This window comes from Haliotis rufescens, unplaced genomic scaffold (assembly GCF_023055435.1).
Source record: "Haliotis rufescens isolate VD_foot unplaced genomic scaffold, xgHalRufe1.0.p SCAF_20, whole genome shotgun sequence".
Classification (NCBI taxonomy): domain Eukaryota; kingdom Metazoa; phylum Mollusca; class Gastropoda; order Lepetellida; family Haliotidae; genus Haliotis; species Haliotis rufescens.
This window is the reverse complement of record NW_025963891.1, coordinates 21843350-21864365: the sequence shown is the minus strand read 5'-3', so window position 1 is coordinate 21864365 and position 21016 is coordinate 21843350. Positions and strand designations below refer to the sequence as shown.

At 40.4% G+C, this 21016-nt stretch overlaps 1 protein-coding gene across 3 annotated transcripts in view; it reads left to right on the top strand.

Annotated features, from left to right (window-relative positions):
- LOC124137949 (caskin-2-like) overlaps positions 1–21016 on the top strand; it is a 232591-nt gene that overhangs the window by 191613 nt on the left and 19962 nt on the right. For all 3 annotated transcript variants that reach the window (XM_046504412.2, XM_046504420.2, XM_046504427.2), the window contains one exon: positions 16961–17164. In XM_046504412.2, the coding sequence (XP_046360368.2) occupies positions 16961–17164 (204 nt within the window). The remainder of the gene's footprint in view (positions 1–16960; positions 17165–21016) is intronic.

The window sequence follows — 21016 nt, the reverse complement described above, 5'->3', positions numbered from 1 at the left end:
TGTTGTACCTTCTATGGTACCAACAACTACTGAATGTGTCTTAAAAAATCCACAAAACTAGCGATGGAGCTTGTGTATATGTAATCTATTAATTGTTGATAAAAACAACAGAAGATTTGGCCCATACTGTTCACACTGTACATGTGTTTCTGGAAATGAAATAAAGCATCAGAGTGTGAACAATATGTGTTCAAGGTTCATGGTTCACATTTCAAATCAGAACAGGCCCTGGATGATGGCTTAGTCATAAAGCAGTTGTCACACTGGTTTCGATTTTGCAAGTGGGTACAATGTGTGAAGCTCTCTGCCGTCACCGTGTTGATATTCATGTGATTGCTGGAATATTGCTGAAAGCAGCGCTCACTAAAATCCAAACACAAAACTGCCAGTGGGTATTATTATACTGTAGGTGTTTCTAAATATCTACCATATCTAACACAGCTCATCAGCTTGCTCTGATCAAAGCTAATGCTATCATTGCTGGGTAGATGCAGAATTCTCACATGTCAGAATTGGCAGGCCTATATTCTGGCGATATGAGTGTTTCACTGTGTTCTGAGGATGATTCATGTAAGGAATAATTTCACTCATCACATTTCTTGTATTTCATTTCCTGGAAGTTTTTACTGGAGCATGAAGATCTGTGCGGGCAAGACATGACTACCTGCTTGCTTACATCTGATGAAACAAGTAGAAACATATGTCAAATGGCGCCAGACAGATATCAGTAATTATTTACACACTTTTTTTTTCCCTCCAAGGTGGCTCAAGTTATCATCCTTCTAACTTTTGGTATTTTTTTGTCAATAGTTTTAACAATTGCAACACTTTGTAGTGTTGCTTTCAATTAAAATCAACAAGGAGAAGCCCCTGTGTGATTTAGTTCATGTTGGTTGCATTGAAAGATACTTCATGCTGCTAAGATGCGCCCATACTGAAATTGACAACACATGTATGTAGCATGTGTATTGCGGTGCTAAGTGGCCATGAAGACCGGTAGGGAGCACATGATTTAATACAGGAGCAAGGTACATGTGTGTTAACACACGCAAGGGGTGGCACGGATAATTCGCCAATTTCTCAAGTGTAATAGATGGGAACTTAATGAACTGCTTTGAAAATGGGATTGGCCTGTCTCGCAGTGTCACGATGAGGGATTGGAATTGTTTGCACTGAAAAAGTGTAATGAGCTTGCACTTGTAGCTCTTGAGATTGGATGATGAGAAGGGAAATATTGAAAAAAGCTTTTTTTCTCTGTTGATTGACGGGAGGTGGTTATGTGGCCCAATGTGTAGTGTGTTCACTCATTAGCCAAAAGGCCTAGATTAGATTCCTTGCAATGACTGAATTATTGGTAGTGACAGCATAATGTCTGATTTGTTCACTTGTGAGTGAGTATGGTTTTACGACACTTTTAGCAATATTCCAGCAGGGCTGGGGACACCAGAAAACGGTTTCACACATTGTACCATTTATGAACAAACCCAGGACTTTCATGTTACTAGTGAACACTTTAACCACTATGGGACCCCACCCATGTTCACATGTATGAGTGACTGAGTGAAGGTTGTTTTATGCCACAGTAAGCAATATTCCAGTTTTATCATAGCAGCTTATGGTTAAAAATTCTGGGCCCGACACAAACCAATAGTTGATAGATCAGTACCCTTCGGGTACAATGACACACAGAAAGCCAGGTCTAACATTGTGACCACCCCATCCTCATTGTAATCCGTTCTTGTGACATAAATGCAGTGCTTGGAACCTATCCTGACCTAGCGTCGTCACAAGGGCAACTTGCAAGAACATGGTTGACTAATTAACAGTCTTTGCAGATATGTTTCTTTGTAAGTTCTGAAAGTCTTCGTGAATATCATTGATTACACATATATGAATCTCAGATCAAATTTCAACCATGCGTCTGGTTCAATGTACCTGGTTTCAGTAGGTAAGGCTATGTGACCATGTGTCTGAGTGCAAATCTCCAATTTCAGACGAGATGCTGAACATTGGCCATCTAAGTCTGTGCAAGACCCTACTCCAACAGGCCTGCTATATTGCTGGAATGGAAATCTATTCCATATACAGGGGGTTTAGACATGGGTCAGGGTAATCATTGATTTGAAGCCAGGCTGATGAGGGAGTTTTAGGAGCCGATGGAGCCATGGTATCAGCAGAGGCTGAAGTTAACAGTACACACTCCACTCGATTGCTTTCTGAACATGCTGGTCTGGGGTGGCGGAAAGGAATCTGTTTTCAACTGTAATTTGGTGGCATATGGGAACACAGCTGTCCTATTTGGAGACTATAGACTTGGGTCATCTCTGCAGAATTTGTCAATTGGGGCAATAAAATTGCATTTGGCAGTAATTTAGAGTGATTTGATAATAATTGAGGAAGAAATTGTCTGAGCTGGTGAAATAGGGAATGTATTGGCTTAACTGATCCGTTATTGACTATGATAGATCGAAGGGGTACATGTCTGTCGTCTGGTGTTTTCTGTCCATGCTTATGCTTGGAAAAGAACAGATTTTTGTTGTTGAGACATATGGCTATGTCTAGTGAGTTTTCCATTACCGTCCTTAAATTTTAACGCAGGACTTTCTGACCTGAAGGCAGGCACTTGATCCATGCCTCCAAAGATATAGTTGGACACTATTTTACACATGGGACTCAAACCAGGGTATCGTTCAATTAGTTTAAGAAGAACACCTGACCCACTTGACTATACCCCCACTGCAAGGTTATTCCATTGTGTTCAGTTCATTGAAACATAACTGATAAATGTTTGTCCCTTTAAATATGGTCACAAATGTTTCCTAAGCAGTGGTGATAGTCACTCGAGCCTGACTGTTTCTCTGTGCAGCATAGAGTCTCACACATAGCTTGTTGTCAAGTGATTGACAGAAACATGTAACCCCAAAACTGGTTTATGAGTCTGGGATATCTTTATTAAATAGCTACTCATTTCCTTTCCTCCCCTGCCTATAGCCCAAGTGTGAATAGCATATACCCTTCTCTAGCCGATCATGTCAAGTGCTGCTGTCTGATTCGCTATCGAAAACATTCATTTCAGATTCCATGAATATTTATAGAATTCAGCAAGCATGGCGTGTCCAAAATAAACGTCTGCCTTTGTATTCGGTGTCAACGAACCTCTTGATAATCCAAATTAGTGTTTAAAAATCCTGCTTTCTCCCTTTGGGCTCTTTTCCTCCATTTTTCATTTGATTTATGTTGTTCCACACTTCTTGTAATATCGATTTCATGTAATCAACGTCCGGTAAATGTCATATTGTCATACTACAAGTTATCCACTATTGAAATTGACACACAAATGCTATAAACTCTTCGTATATTGATCTTCAACTAAACACATGGCTTTTACTACTTCAGTTGCCTCCCTTTGAGCTTTCTTTTTTTTTTAGCTTTAATTACCATTACAAACACTATGATCTTATTAGGTTAATCAAATGATGGCATCTGGAATGAATGAGGTTTATTTCAATTTGTATGAGCACTTAAAGTTTAAAATGACAATGTGGGCTCTGAAACAAATGACATGACATTCATTTATGTGCCACATGTTTTGTTTGTTGTTTGATGCCACACTCAGCAATATTCCAGTTATATGACGGCGGTCTGTAAATAATCCGAGTCTGGACCAGACAATCCAGTGATTGATAACATGAGCATCGATCCACGCAATTGGGATCGATGACATGCATCAACAATGTCAGTTGATCACCCGGTCCCATTAGTCGCCTCTTACGACAAGCATAGTCGCCTTTTACGGCAAGCATGGGTTTTGAAGACCTATTCTACCCCGGATCTTCATAGGCCATGGGCCACATGTGGTATGTGTCAAAGATGCATGTAAATTTATGATTTAATGATATGCAAATTTAGCACACTGAACAATATCTGATGTCCATTGAGATTGTTACTTTTTCTTGTAGACTGGTCCATTGTCCTGTGTACTGGAAAATCTTCTTGTCTATTTCTAAATGCTTTTCAAATTGATTTATCTCAATTTCTGCAAGTAGTTTTTAAGGAATTTAGAAGTTAGGGAATTCCTGTTGGTGGTGATATAACATTTGAAACATTGATTGTGGAAATGCACATCATCACAGATTGGTCGATAAATTAGATCCATTGCATCAATATTGAGTAACCTGCATGGCTTCTTACAAAGACGGGTGGAAAAACCACGCTCGGTGCACGAGAGAAAGTATCGGTCCACAGTCAGCTTTGTTTGTCTGAGAAGAGCTTGTTAGGGACGGATGAGGCCAATTGAAGTGAAATTGAATCACGGAGTTTGGATAAAGACATTACCGCATTTCGACTGAGACCTGATCAGAAGAGTCGTGAGATGTTAAAGGGCAAGGTCAACAGAACTTATTTTCTTGCCCGAATTATCAATTAGTTGTTACAGTTTATTAGATTTTGATTTTTGTATCAGTTTTTCTGCTATCTCACTGGTTGACAGTGTTTTGGAGCATGAGATGAATAAAGGGATTGATCCTCATATTATTGTGATCTTGGTAATCTTTTGTAAAGGCCATATCTAAAAGTAGCAGTTTTATGGTAGGAGTTCGGCCATTACTACCACATCCCATTTACTGCTACCATCACTGTGTCGACCATTATTCATTCTGTCAATTTACACAGGTTTTTCGGTCAGACACAAAGACTGGGATATTCATTATGAACGGGAATTAATTTCCTATGCATGCAGCATTATCACTGGACACTACGTCGTGCGGTATGATTGCTTCCTTATGTTACAGTAACTTATAATGACTTGAATCACGATGGCTTAGTCAAAGCCCTACAGCACTGATAGGAACGTGTTTACTCTACTCAGAGCCTTCATTGTGCATTGATTAAGTGTGTGTTTTAATAGGACCTGAACATATGCATTGCATGCATGTGTCCTCTCACTCTGAGATGGGACACTTTGTTAGACCGATGGGTGACTGTCAGGCTGGGCGACTTCGTTGATGAGATGTTATCATTTCCCAATTGCCTGGATCAATACTCATGTCAGTCACTGGATTGTCTGATCCAGACATGATGATTAACAGACCGTGGTCATACTACTAGAATATTAGTCTGGCATTAAACAACAAACATACCTTTTCAATCTTGAAGTTTCAACACCAGTATTTGTGACCAATGTAAATCTAATGACATGATTATTCAGACTCATGGTAACTTTGTTTCTATATTTGTTTGTTGTTTAACGCCTCACTCAGCAATATTCTAGCTATATGGCAGCAGACTGTAAATAATCGATTCTGGACTAGACAATCATGTGATTGACATCATGCGCATTGATCTACGCAATTGGGAAACGATGACATGCATCAGCCAAGTCAGTGAGCCTGGCCTCCTGATCCCGTTAGTCGCCTCTTACGGCATGCATGGGTTGCTGAAGACTTATTCTACCCCGGATCTTCATGGGTCCATTGTAACTGATGTATATAGTCACGCATGCTTAGTCTCTCTCTTACAGACCCCTGAGCATTATGTGTAACATTCACCCCCATTTCACACTCATCCCCCTTTCAGATCTCAGAGAATGAGGGTTCCTAAATACTTAAGGGTTTCTTCATAGAATTATTTGGGGGGCACGGGTGGCTCAGTCGTCTAAGGCGCCGCAATTCGCTGTGCAGAGTTGCGACCCTTGGGCACGCCAGAAACCTATGATTGTGGGTTCGAATCCCGGTGGCCCCGATTATGTTTCTAGGTTAGTCAGCACCATACCCGTGCTCGTGGGTTTCACCGAAGTGGTAAAAGTCCGAGACCTGCATCACTTCAGGCTTTCCTCCCACATTAAGCTGACACGCCGTGATATAACTGGAATACTTTTAAAAGCAGCGTTAAACCCAACTCCCTCACTCATAGAATTATTTGATACATAAAGTTATTTGAGGGTCAAATGAATCAGACATGACATATTTGAAAGGACTGTTTATGTAAATGTATATGAGTCCAGAGTAGCTAACATGGTCAGTCATCTGAAACCTGTGGCTGAGCTAGTTGCTGGTGTAGGCAGTATTGTTATTTGATAATGCTGGACACATTAGCTTGAAGGCCGGAACTGACAATATTTGCCTGGAGGGACATTGCAGAGGTCAGATGGTAAAACAATGACCCCATCAGCTTAACTGTATTGGCCCTATTGGATAGCTGTCACATCACTCAAACATAGAATCAATGTATTGGAGGTTCCATAAGGGTGACTGCATGCACCATAGAGAACAATAGTGGACCTTGGATCAAACATAGAATCAATGTGATGGAGGTTCCATAGGGTGACTGCATGCACCATAGAGGACAATAGTGGACCTTGGATCAAACATAGAATCAATGTATTGGATGTTCCATAGGGTGACTGCATGCACCATAGAGTACAATAGTGGACCTTGGATCAAACATAGAATCAATGTATTGGAGGTTCCATAGGGTGACTGCATGCACCATAGAGGACAATAGTGGACCTTGGATCAAACATAGAATCAATGTATTGGAGGTTCCATAGGGTGACTGCATGCACCATAGAGTACAATAGTGGACCTTGGATCAAACATAGAATCAATGTATTGGAGGTTCCATATGGTGACTGCATGCACCATAGAGAACAATAGTGGACCTTGGATCAAACATAGAATCAATGTATTGGAGGTTCCATAGGGTGACTGCATGCACCATAGAGGACAATAGTGGACCTTGGATCAAACATAGAATCAATGTATTGGAGGTTCCATAGGGTGACTGCATGCACCATGGAGAACAATAGTGGATCCAAGACCAATTTTGGTGTATTTGGTGAAGTCAAGTATTCAGATTAACAGAACATTTACTTGGCTAATTACAAGGACTGTTTCTCACCAAGGTTTTTATCATGCATAGTGGTTGATAACAGCATCGGTACTTCGTAATTCCAGCCAGGGTTACTGTTTAAGAAAAAAGATTATTGTCATCCATAGTGCTTGCAGTCTTAACAACTTCAAGAAGGAAATAGAACTGATATACAGTCTACGACTTTAGCCACCAGTCTGAAACCTAAGTGTAGTAAAAATCTTTTCGGTCTGGTTAGCACAGCTAAAAATAGTCCAAATTATGATATGACATCAACTGAAAGTAAAGGTAAGAGCCAAGTTTGGGGGAGTAGACTCAAATGTTTTGGGTTGGTTTGGTTGGTTTCTTGTTTTATGCCACACTCAGCAATATTCAGCTATATGACGGCGGTCTGTAAATAATCGAGTCAGGACCAGATAATCCATGGCACAGACTGACACAATATATTGGTGTATATGGTGGAAAGATACATGTCAGTCATGTTAGAGTCATTACAGAAGCAAGTGTTTAGCCTGCTTTGTAATATTCTCCTATGGAGGGAGTAGATTGCATAGTGATGGTTCTACCTTTCAGGTTACATAGCAGAGAGTTTTAACCACTGCCCTCTACCAGCATGTAGTGGCATAAGTTGTCATTCACCATCCAAGGCACCAAGTATTCTGCTGAGAAGACTTTGGTTATTCCACTGTCATGCATAGAGTCCAGGCAATGAGAGTGATAGTCGTCAGGGTCCTCATCATCTACAATTCAGATGAGGACAGCGTGGCAGTTTGAAGAATGCTTACTGTCTCAATGGTAATGGCTGGTTAAGAAGATGAGGTCTTGTACAAGCTAAAGCAACACGTATTACATAAAGAAATGTTCTGATGGTGAGGGCGTGAAGTGGTGATTCTTGTAGCTTCGTGAAGGGACAACATTGGTTGTACAGTTTCGCTGAGAGTTGTTAGGATTCATGTGTCTGTGTCTGCTGAAGTGACACTTCAAGATAAATCGGCAGCTCTAGAAGACCAAGTGCTTTGTCTGTCAGTATATCTTTGTTCCCGAGAGCTTAAATTTATCAAATTGAAAAATGATATGTGACTATAGTTGTTCATAGTTCAAAGGTTGTTTACTCTATCAGAACATTTTGGGGCTGTGTGTATATATGGTAGATATATTTGTCTGATGTCAACATATTAAATGACTGAAGTTATTGACAGCCAGTAGATCATAAGAGTCATATTTACAGCAGAAGTTACAGGATTTGGTTCGTAGTTTTCTCACTGGTCCAAGCATCAAGTGATGTTCATGTGTAAGTCAGTGGTTTGGGGGCTCATTTCTTCGGGATCTGATATTGGAAATATGCTAATGTGTTATACAGGCTTATCTGATGTAACCACAAAGGGAAATTCGACAGGACAATTTTCCTAGTTCTAAAAAGTAATTTTATCTGGCTTCTGCTTGGCTGGTTATTAGAAATGAATGTGTTTGTCAACAATGGAATTGAAAGTTTGTGTCTTGCAAAATTTGAATTTTATGTTATTTTAGCTGTTAAATAAGTGCAGGAAGTACAATCAACATTGTATTATGACAGAATTTCCGATTGCACGCTTCTGAAGTGCCTACCAATAACATTTGTGACTCTTCAAAAGCCTGTTGGATTTTATGTGGTGTGTGGTTTATATCATTGACACTGTATGCTGATTGGGGGAATATGGTATGTATTCCTTGTCAGTGCTATGTTAATTTGCCCACTGACATAGTTCTTACACTGCAGAAATATACAGATTGTCATTTGTTGTTCTCATGAATGCAAAATGTAAGTATTCATGTTAAAACCGTTCTATATTCAGAGTTTACTTTCAGGGAGGCTTTAGAAATACGTCTTCAAATCTGTAAAACAAATTCACAATACATAGCCAGCTAAAACACTTATGGAGATTTTATGCTGAACTTTATTTTAATGTTTATAAATGAGTTGTTTTCATTATGAATTAGTTTGAAACCAGATAGCATATCTCTTCCAGAGTAATTTAATTTTCTGTAACTGTTTTGCGTCTGTGGTGTTCCCGAGAGCTTAAGCTGGTTCTTGTTAATATTTGCACTCAAGATAAACTGTTCATGCAGACAGTGTACTTGAATAACTCAGTGGAAGTCACATTTCCTCTGCGGTTTTCAATATGTTATGTTAAGATGTGACACCTTGCCCTAATAAAGTTTTATCTGTTGATGGCAATAAAAAATCTGGGGTAAATAGATAGGAAACTCACATGTCAATCCCAACCTTGTGCAGGATATACAGGTACAGGCAAGAGTGTCTCTGAGGTTGCTGTGAGTAAATGTACTTAATAACCTGGTGGCATGTAATGCATCTCTCAATTTTCATTCTATGGAGGACCGCCTCCGTGGTCTAGTGGTAGAGTGGAAGGTCCGGGGTTCAATCCAAGGCCGCGTCATACCAAAAGACGTTAAAAGATGGTACTTGTGGTTACCCTGTCTGGCGCTCGGCATTAAGGGGCTAAAACAAGGACTGGTCGGCTCGGAGTCAGTATACTGTGTCTGAGTGGGGTATTCATGTTAAACTGCGGCATGGTATCTCAGTGGGCTAGCGCTATAAATCAGCATCAGTCCAGACTAGTACAAGCAGCCACACACACACACGTGCATGCACGTCGCCATATAAGTGCAATAATCTTGGACGCGACGTTAAACCCCATTTCACCTCATCTCACCTCATTCCATGGAGCTTCAGGCTTTCAGTACACCAGAAATAAAATATAATTTAAAAAAATAATAAATAAATAAATAAAAAAGGATAGAAAACTCTTGCGAGTATTCTGTTAAAGTTTAAAATTATTCAGGTCAGTTTGACAGTGTGTGTGTGCATTCAATATAAATGTTAAATAATTTTTTATAACATTTAATATTCATAATGCATTGGTTATTCTTGAGTTATGATGTACAAATTGCTGCTTGGACTGCATGGAAACAACTAGGCACTACCCCCTGGCCTGACTTTGTCTAATGTTATCAGAAAGTATTGTATAAAGGGCCAGTAGAATTTCAATCTTTTTAAGCTGTCACATTTCAGGCTAAGTTGCATCCCTGTTGTAGGGTTTGGGTTTTTTCCAATACGCCTGGGCCATGTGTTTGTCAGATTTGTGTGTGTCATCATGTCCTATGTTAACTAAGAAACTATACCAGTGTCAACACACTGGTCTGCAATCTAGGCTCAGCAGGTACATACCTGGAAGGTGGCCATGTGTTTTCCAGGTTCAGTTTTGGCATTCATCGATAATTTCTTGTTAATATCTGTACAAATTAATCATAGCAAATATAATCCGCTGGTAATCTGCCAGGTGTGAAGTTCCCTGTGAAGTGTTCTCCCATGGATACTTCAGAAATAAGCAAACACACACTTTCTTATCTTCGACCAAATGGCAATCTGTTCATTGCCTCTTAGCACCGTGTTACCATGGATACAGATGTGTAAACCTTCCCCTGCCCACATGATGATATCTCGGGTAGGATTTTCAAATCTACAACACTAATCTAACCTTTCCATGCTGAGTGCAACCAAGAGGACCAGGTCAGTATGGACGTTGGTTTTTCTAAAAGTACTAGTTGTAGTACAATGGGAATCTCTGCTAATTCCTCCTATCAGGCTATTTGTTGAAGAGTAATTCCTGGTTCTGCACATGCAAGAAGACTTAGACAATCCTACTCTGTAGTCATGGAGTGAGTGATGGAGGTGGTTGTAGGTATTAAGCTCTGGCTCAAGTGACAGGCAACACTATTTGCTGTTTTTGCATTGTTTTTTTGGCAAACTTCTTGGTTACACCCCATGTTAAATCCAGGGTGAAATATATCCCCCCAGTACCCCATGCTTGTTGTAAAAGTGGACAACAAAGAATGGTGTTTTAAATTCAATGTGTGGTTTATCTGATAATGTGTCTTTATACCGTAGTGTTGTAGATTTGTGCTCATTCTATCAACCTCATATTTGCCTGGTCTAAGATAGTATTCATGGGCTAATATGTTTGTTTATCAAAATATTGCTGATCGCAGCCTAAAACCACACTCACTTGCTCACTCTAAACAGAACTGAGTAAATGAATGTTGTTTTACACCCTGTTCGGCCATTTTGTCAACTGTATCACGTCAACCTCTTAGCTTGGATCAGACAAACCAATGGTTGACAGTATGGGTTACAATCCATGCCATGGAGTATAACACTCACTAAGCAGGAGTCCTGCCCAGGAATTGAGACGAGTTGTAACAATACTGAGAGGGGGTCATGATACTGTTGCCAATACTTTTGTCACAATAGTATGTGTGTATCATGATTGATACTTTGCACCGTTTCTGCATGATATTCTACATGGTCCTTGTGGTCGCTTTAGACCAGTTTTTGTTTCATCTAATTTAGAAAATAGTAAATAAAAAAAAATTAAAAAATTATTTAGGACCAGTGAAGATGTTGGATAGAATTGTTGTAAGAGGTGATTGCTTGTCGTAAGATGTGACTAACAGGATTGGGTGCTCAGAATTGCTGACTTTGTTTATGTATGTCATCGTATTCCAATTACGTAGGCCGATGCTCATAATGTTAATCACTGGATTGTCTGGTCTAGACTCAAATATTTACGATCTGCAGTCATAAAGCTGGAATATTGCAGAGTGTGGCCTTAAACCACGGAAAAGGGTTGACTTAATATTGGGTTCATTTTAGGACTGTGAATAGTATACGCAATCGGATTAGAACTGTGATAGGCACTAGGGTAATGCTATACCAGGAAGACTGCAGGCCAGGTAATTGCAGATCTTCTGGATACTTTTTTTTAAACTGATACAGAGTATAAACATGAATCTATTCATACGTAGGCGTATCCTGTATTATATCGTCAAATCTCTGATGCATCAAACGTCAGTGGGTCGTGACAACCCTGGTACTGGGGCTATAAGCCTGCTCTTGAGGCTTTGAATTATGCAACAATTTCTTTGCGATGAAATCATTAATACTGTTTATTAATATCCTCCTAGATTGATGGTTTCTTTGAAGTGGTACAGCTGGTGTTATTCTTCCAAATGATAGACCAACTCATAAAATGTATATTAAAGTTTATTTTGGGTTTTATTCTTTGGGAAATATTGATTGCAGGATGTAATATTTCGTTGATTTTTTTTCTAATGTAGAATTTTGTTTGCTGATGATTGTTCAAGAATTCCATGTATGTTATACAAAACATTTGCAGTAGGGCCTTCAGAGTTGGTAAAATGTTTGAAGGACTCAAGCAGTGGAAAGCTGGAAGAGTCTCAAACTCAGGCATCTTTTAAACAACATGTTTTCTTGCTACAATTCCTGATGTGAATGTAAATACTTGATTCAAAGTTCTTCCATCCATCAATCTTGATTGCTTAAGTCTATTAGGTCCTTTTGTGAAATCTTGATTAGATTTGAAAATCACAGCGAGACTAATGAAATTCTGTTGAATTGTCATATTTCAAGATGGTGGACGGTTGGAGCAGAAAGACAAATTTCAGCTAACTTGTCAGTTTTTAGTTTCATTTGTTTATTGTATCAATAGACAACATCTGAATTTGAATCCCAGTGCTTGCAACAGTACAACTGAGTAAAGATTAGCAAATAGGATAGTGAGGAATGGGGTCCATTTTTGTCAGCAGAATATGCAGTAGGTGATTGGTATGGATTCCTCTCGTAAATTACACACGATTGGACAGACTGCAATGTGCGATGATTGATGACATGTGGAGAGCAATGAAATTGTTCCATCTCCTTTCCCAGCCAATAAATCGGCCACAGAGGCACCAGCATCTACTGATATACACTGGACAATGACCTTAATCAAGCCTCAGCAATTCGTGTCCTTCTCCACTGTACTGTGAAATATGGACTAACGGTTCTTGTGGCCGTTGTAGAAGTCTTGAACTATCTGACTGAGAGTCATTGGATACTTTCTGAAGGAAGCACTTTACAACTGGGAGAGATCCAGTTTCTCTGTGGCATCAGCTTGGGATGGCATAGTTTCATGTTAGGTCAATGTTTGTTGAAAAGCAAGGAATTACCAAGTCTGTAGTGGCCACAAGTGCTAGAAGATGGAGCGATGAGTTGAGTTTTTGACAAGCAGCGTTTTGTCAATCCAGACATTTAAATTATTTCCCTAGTTCCTGTGTCATTCAATTCAAAATCAGTCAACACTAAAAAGAAAACTTTGTTACAGTCTTTATTTGGTTAATTCAATTGCAAGTATTCTGAGCTTCTGTTGTGTCAATGATTTTGATCATGCTAAGATGACAAAACCTTGAATAACTTGCCCAAACTGTTATACTGTTTAACAGAGACGTGAGTCAATGACATTGTATCGATTTTCATTAATTAAATTTTCAAAGCAAATAAAACCATCAGTCCAGTAAAGAAAACCAATGGCTTTTTGTGATGTCAAAGGGAGGTAGGATTACTTGGGCTATTTCTGAATGACAAGAGAGCTCTTCCCACTGCTCTGATGTCCTTTGTTTTTTTCACACATGGATTTTAAGGGACTACTGCTTCACATTAGAAACTTGTGAGTTACTTTGTATTTGTCTTTGGATTCCATATTGACTACTCTGGCATGGAATAATGGTCAGTATGGATGACAGCAGACTATGGCAAGAGCTGTGTACATATTATAGCCTGAGTTCAGTGTGTGAATGTAGTTTTACTCCACTTCTATCAATATTCCCACAATATCATGATGGGGATGTAAAACATGGGAAATTAAAGTCAGATCTTTGGCATTATGAGTGAATGGTTCAACCATAGGGCTACCCTCTCAATAGAATAAGATGCTAGAGCGAAGAAGGGGGTGAGATTGGGATGCTAGACCTGAAGAGGGGTGAGACTGGGATGCTAGAGCTGAAGAGCGGGTGAGATTGGGAACTTGAGCTTGAAAGGGGTGAGATTTGGATGCTAGAAAGGGGCTGAGATTGGGATGCTAAAGGTGGAGAGGGGATGATTGGAACGCTAGAGCTGAAGAGCGGGTGAGATTGGGAACTTGAGCTTGAAAGGGGTGAGATTGGGATGCTAGAAAGGGGGTGAAATTGGGATGCTAGAGGTGAAGAGGGGGTGAAATTGGGATGCTAGAGGTGAAAAGGGGTGAGAATAGGATACTAGAGATGAGAAGGGGTGAGATTGGTATGGGGTTGGTTCATAAGACTCCAGGGCCTTCAAGAGAAACTACCAATTCCATTGCTACTATTCAGCACCTCATAATGGTTTCTGACATGTTTTGTTTTTGTTAAGAATTATTGGTTCCTGACATTTTGACCTGTCACCTGTTAGTGTTGCTGTTTCTTCTTAATATCCTGTGCATGTTAAGGTGAAACATATTATATACATCAAAACTATCCGTGTGTCCGTATTATGACAGTTTGCTTGCTATTATCCCAAGACCTGAAACATTTACATATTCCATCTATCTTCGTGGATGTAATGGATATTAAATTGTGGGTGGTTGTCACTTTTATCTTGTTTGAGTAGTCACAGAATATTGCGTTGCAGAAATTTGCAATCTAGATGCGGATGTCTCTGTTCTGCAAACTGCATGGAAATAGCAGTTTGAGAGGTGCCAAGATGTGAATCAGTGATAGAGCAAGATAGCCTAGTGTCGAGTGGTAGGCCCCAGTCAGGCCCGGTATTATTAACAGGTTTCTCAAAATACTGATATAGCCGTGAAAACAAGGTGGAAATAAGAAGTTGTTGCTTGAATACTGGTGTTTGTAATTTTTGGGTGCCAACCCAGACAATATGATTAACCTTCCTATACAGAGCGCTTGGTTGGGGTGAATACTTAGGGGTCAAGCAACTCTACCTATGGAAATTATGGCACAGCCGTCAGATATAATAGGGCCTGGGTACTGTACAGAATTGTTTGTTCACAGGGGTTACTAACCCAGGCCCCTACCCCCACTGCATGTATGATATGTAATGTGTAGTGGGTGTAGGGCCACGGCTCTCCAACAATGTATGTGTAATATATACTGTATTCGACGTAATAAGCGCCCCACTCTAATAAGCGCCCACGGCGATATTTGGTAATATATTGGCTTGTGAACAATCCCAATTAGCACCCCTTCCAATTGATCAATGTACACTTATTTATTCATGTATAATACGCACTCGTGTGTTCTATGCACCCATAATTATGGGCAATTAAATTTTGGAAAATATATCTGTCGTGTATGATACGCACAGACTTTTCTTTTGTATCATTCAGGCTGTCAGCATAAACCACGAAATTTACGATCTTTCAGCTCTGTTTTCTTTATCACCAAAATTATATTTTAATATGAGCCCCCTATTTCTAATTTTGAGAGCGCCCTGAGCTCTTATTACGTCGAATACAGTAACATATATTGTTGTGTGTTTTAACTGGATTTCGTTGGAGTCTACGATATGTATTGCCTACCAGAATTAGTGAGAACTGTGACATTAGAACCATAAGAACTGATTTAGAGAGTGAATAATATTCAACACTGCATCAGCAAGTACTGTAGTTAAACTCTATCAACGGTAATTTATTTTGTGTTGCCTTTCTGAAGCGGTTGCACAATTTTTGAAGGTTTAATGACAGTCAAGATTTTGTATGTTTTTTAGTTGAAATTTTTCTGTTCTGTATTGGAAGAAGATTTTTCTTGAGAAGTGTTGCGAATGGACAGCCCACATTTGTGAATGTCATGTGCTGATTAAAGGAGTAGGGTCATGAATAATGGATAAGGCGCTCTACCCTGAGGACGAGCCATCGTGGCATAACTGATGGTGTTCCTGCTGAAGGAAACCTTCTTCTTGACTGCCAGTATTGGGCTTCAGAACGCTGTGAATATATTTCTGTATATATATGGCTGGAAGGGTCGGACTGTAGCAGGCAGATTAAGGAGCATATCTTGGACTGGTATTATCAGATTGTGTTAACTGTTTTGACTTGCGAGTTATTGTTGGCTGATAAATGCTGTTATGAATAAATGTTGTGTGTGGCTTAATTCCTCCTGGAGAAGGAGCTTATTGTGTAGTGATAAGTGAAACACTGCAATACTGCAGCATGATATCATCATCATCATCATCATCCAATGGGATGAACATGAAAATTGGTTAGCCCTGTAGGTAATGTGTTTGCTCATAAATCATAAACAGGGTTTGATTCCATATATGGTTATAATAATTAGGTTTTTCTTGGTTTGCCCATATATTAGGTGAAAATGATATTGGAAAAACAATTTTGAGGATGTTCACGTAAAACCCGATCATCAGCATCATTGTCACCATCATCATCACCAGGCAGTGTTTGAAATTAATGGGACTCCTGGGGTCCTTGAGGCCTTTTCCTTTGATACTTGAATCTAGGGATCCCCTACATCTGTCACTTGTAACTATAGGGTTATGACAAGGACCCCCTGACTTTGTAATCAGTCATGAGTTATTACCATACAGTGTCTTAGGATACACTCAATGGCCTTCCCTGTCGACTCGGCCTCCAGCGTCCCATGCTTGTTTTAAATGCTGACTACCAGTGATGAGGATGCCAAGGTTATTGTGTGTCACTCTGCCCAAACTCCAGGGTTTGCTGCCCTTGCTGTCAACCACTGGTTTGTCTAACCCTGATTGGATTGTTTCAAGCTGCCAGGCTATAGCAGGAATAGTGCTGTCTGTGTTCCGTAACACAACGTTAATAAATCTTTGAAGTGAATAAATCAGATATTTGCTATATTTACAAATGATACAGTACCCTCACTGCAACGACACAAACACAAAGAATTAACTTAACTGTCTCAACTCTCATGATGTACTCTTCCATTAATGTTTATTTGTTTCTTTGTACCTCTGCACTTTGCTATATCCAAGCTATATGACGACAGTCTGTAAATAATCAGGCCTGAACCAGACAATCCAGTGACTGATGATGTGAAGAATGGCCATGCAGTTTTGGTACGGTGACACGCTATCAGCCAAGTAACCAAGTCTTTGTGGGGACCTGTTCTAACCGTGAATACCTACACAGTGTTATGTTGAGGCTATGTTCTGCTGTATGTTTATGCCTGGGTGTTTCTCTGCTTGCAGTACCTTGGAGGCAAGGTGTTGGTGAGCCACAGTGAGCATGCTGCCGACTGGCCACCATCATATACATCGTTACAGGCCGGCCAGGGGGACATGAGGGCCTCCAGCCCTGCCAAGGACACCCACAGCCCTGCCAACAGTAACCGCAACAGCGCTGCCAGCAGTGACAGCGGCAGGGGAGTCAGCACTGGACATCTAGAACCTAAGGTTGGAGCATGTGTTGACGTTAGGTTTACTACCCTCATCAGAGGTAATCACTGGCTCCAGGCACCATGGAGATCCAGCCACACTGCCATCTAATCTGATCCTTGTTAGCTGCATCAGAAAAATTTGACCGACTTAAGAATGTGTGAATTGATCCGAATGTATGGGAAAGAAGAACACTTGGTCTTTGTTGGGAGAGAGCTGGAGGGTTGTCTCAACATTGCAACCTGCTATGTTCCCACAACCCACAGCCCTGATCCTTGTATGCACCAACCCACCCAGGCCAAGGTGCATATTATCTTACCCCACCCTTCTTGCTGAAGACCTTACCGTACTCCCAACCCCACACCCTACGCTCCACATCACTCTCTCTTCCCCCTCCCCTCCCTCACCCCCCACTCCTCACCCCTCACCCCCACACTCATCTATAATGAGATGAATATCTCACTGTCAGTCAACCTATTAGGAGCTGAATGAAATTATTAAATATCTAAAATATAAGTAAACAGTTTGAACACCTGAACAAGCATGTGCTTGCAGTTGCACTTCCATGTGCATTTGTAAACCTAGGATGTGTCAGGCGAGCACTGGCTCGAAGGCAGATGCAGCTATATGCACACTGCATCTATTTACTAACATGGATCTATTCCCAATCTGCAGGGACCAAGTCAGCACTGCAATAACAGACCCACTGACCTGTATGCTCGTCAGTATTTACATCGCCAGTCTTGTGGTGCACCGCCACATCAGCTTCTTTCATCTTCATCGGGTGTAATTTCTAGAGAAATTAACAGCGGATGCTGTGTGCTTGTACGTTTTTCTAATGCCACATTTTTAACAGACTGAGCAGATTTGTAGAGAGTTTGTATTTAATGAAGTCAGAATTGTAATCTCGATCAGACATCAGGTAATGAAATTGAAGACATTTTCAAATTTGATAAGCCAAGTAAATAAATTTGGTTGAAGATTTAACTGATTGTACACACAGACTTCCTTCTGGATTTAAGACTTCAGACAATTTGAATTGATGGTAAACTGAACACCACTGTGCGGATGTCATACTTGTATATAATTAAGATGTACACTTCTATATCCATACTAGGTTGAGGCAGAATGTTCATCCATCTCTGATGAGAAAGGGGCGGTCGGGTAGCCTAGTGGTTAACGCGTTCGCTCGTCACGCCGAAGACCCGGGTTCGATTCCCGACATGGGTACAATGTGTGAAGCCCATTTCTGGTGTCCCCCGCCGTGATATTGCTGGAATATTGCTAAAAGCGGCGTAAAACCACACTCACTCACTCTGATGAGAAAAACTCTGAAAGTTTCAAAAGACCTCAAGATGATTGACTATTTGTTTTGTTATGAATCAACTAAGCTGGTACGTCACAGTATGTCAGTGGTGCATTGATATGCATGATGTCCTATCAGCAAGAGCTAGTTGGTTGAAAGATGTTTGGTTCCAAGTCACTGTGAGGATGGAATATAGGTTTTGTAATTCAGAATGAAAGTAAAGGGGTTCTTGTCATAATCCTAATGCCAAAAATGACTTAGAAGCTCTCTCGATTAAAGTACTATTGCAGAAACCTCAGGAATCCATTAATTTCTGAATTCCATCCATGGTGTCCGTCCTTGTGGGTTATGTGTATTTATTTGTGGTGCAGTTGGGATGTTAAGGAAGTCCTTAGCTTGTCCAAGGATGTCCTTAGCTTGTCCAAGGATGTCCTTAGCTTGTCCAAGGATGTCCTTAGCTTGTCCAAGGGTGTCCTTAGCTTGTCCAAGGATGTCCTTAGCTTGTCCAAGGATGTCCTTAGCTTGTCCAGATGTCCTGATGTCAGATATATAACAATGTCTTGAAAGTCACCTGAGAGTTATGATGATTCAAATTATCACAGGCATAGATCTGGTATTTGACATTTGTAGATCCATTTGAAGATCCATCCTGTGATCAGTCTGTCATTATAAGTTGAACTATTGTCTTGTCTAGCTGTTCTGCAGACAGGTCTCTTAAGGAATTCACCAGAGACAAATGTTGATGTGCCTGGTAATTTTACACTCCTCTATAAGTTTGAAGTAGAATACATCATTTAAAGTCTTTAATTGAACCTCATGCTAGTCATGAGAGCTGGGGGGGTGGGGTAGCCAAGTGGTTAAAGTGTTAGCTCATCATGGGGAGGCTGTGTTACTTGGCTTATTGTGGGTCATGATACCCCAGTGGAATGGATCCATACTTGAATATCTACAGGTGCCGTGACAAGCAGATATAGTGCTGATTGTGGCATTAAACAACATTCACTCACTCACTCACTCACTCACTCACTCACTCACTCACTCACTCACTCACACTACTTCGTGTTTTTTGTTTGCCAGTTTACTACAACACTCAACAATATTCCAGTACATAATTGAGTTTCAACCAATCCAGTGATTGATATTATGAGCAACAAACCATGCTGTTGTGATACGATTGCTATGAAGCAGGACCCGGAGCATGATGACCCGATTCATTAAGTCACCTCTTACCTCACCCCTTAAGTCACCTCTTACCTCACCCCTTAAGTCACCTCTTACCTCATCCCTTAAGTCACCCCTTACCTCACCCCTTAAGTCACCTCTTACCTCACCCCTTAAGTCACCTCTTACATCACCCCTTAAGTCACCTCTTACCTCACCCCTTAAGTCACCTCTTACCTCACCCCTTAAGTCACCTCTTACCTCATCCCTTAAGTCACCTCTTACCTCACCCCTTAAGTCACCTCTTACCTCACCCCTTAAGTCACCTCTTACCTCACCCCTTAAGTCACCTCACAACCAACATATGTTACTGGGGATCAGTTCTGACCCAGAATCCCCATGGGGCCTCCACTCTAAACAACAAGATAAGACTATCAGATTTCCAATAAGATGAGGAACAGCTAGTGTTGATCCTCAGTTACCTTGTTGCTGAATGTATGTGTATGTTTTCTTGATCTCATAATTTGTAGAGCCAAACTTGGCGCTGGGGAAAAAAGATTTGCAGAAACTATCACGATGTTGTTTGAGAGCAATATATTCTTCTCTGGAAACAAATATACACATGCGGAGAATCTATTCTTGTGCACAGATGCATTCACATACTTTAAAAACACATACACACCTTGAAAAGCATGCATGTAGCTAGTGTGTGTTGACTCATTTGTGTTTCTTATACCAACAGGCTTGCAGACCCTTTACACAAATAATGCACATCTCGGCTTCCGAAACAAGATCACTTCATCAAATGCTCAAACTCCCAAACTGTGCTTCTTGTTGCAGTCTTTCTTGGGAAGGTTTAGCCTAAAGGTTATAGAGACATTGGTTGTTTGTGATGCATATCTATTTATGAAATTAAACCTTCACCATAAACATACATACACTTATGACAGGAATACATACTGAAACAAGTCAAGCTTTAGCAGTAGATGGCAGAAAGGCATTTTGAAAATACAAACAGTGGCATGATATTTATGGTAATGGCAAATGCTGGATTTGTGTTCGTATGGTGTTGGGAATGCAGAATTAGACATTAATGTTTGCCTGTTCGGGATGGGGGGGGGGGGGGGCGTAAATCTTTATTGTTCTGTTGACTGGCTCAATCTTACAGAAAACTATATTCTCCTGGGTTGCTCCCAAAAGCGATTAGCACAAAGGTGATCATAATGCCCATACTTTAACATAGACCATGACTGTCGTAGCGCTATGATCGCTTTGTGGAACCGGGGCCCTGGGTGGGAGATAGTAATGTCCGATCATTCTTTTACAGTTCTGAAATCCAGCTATTTGTGATTCACAGCACACTGTACAAAGTATATGTGTCAGCCAAGAACAGAAACTCACTA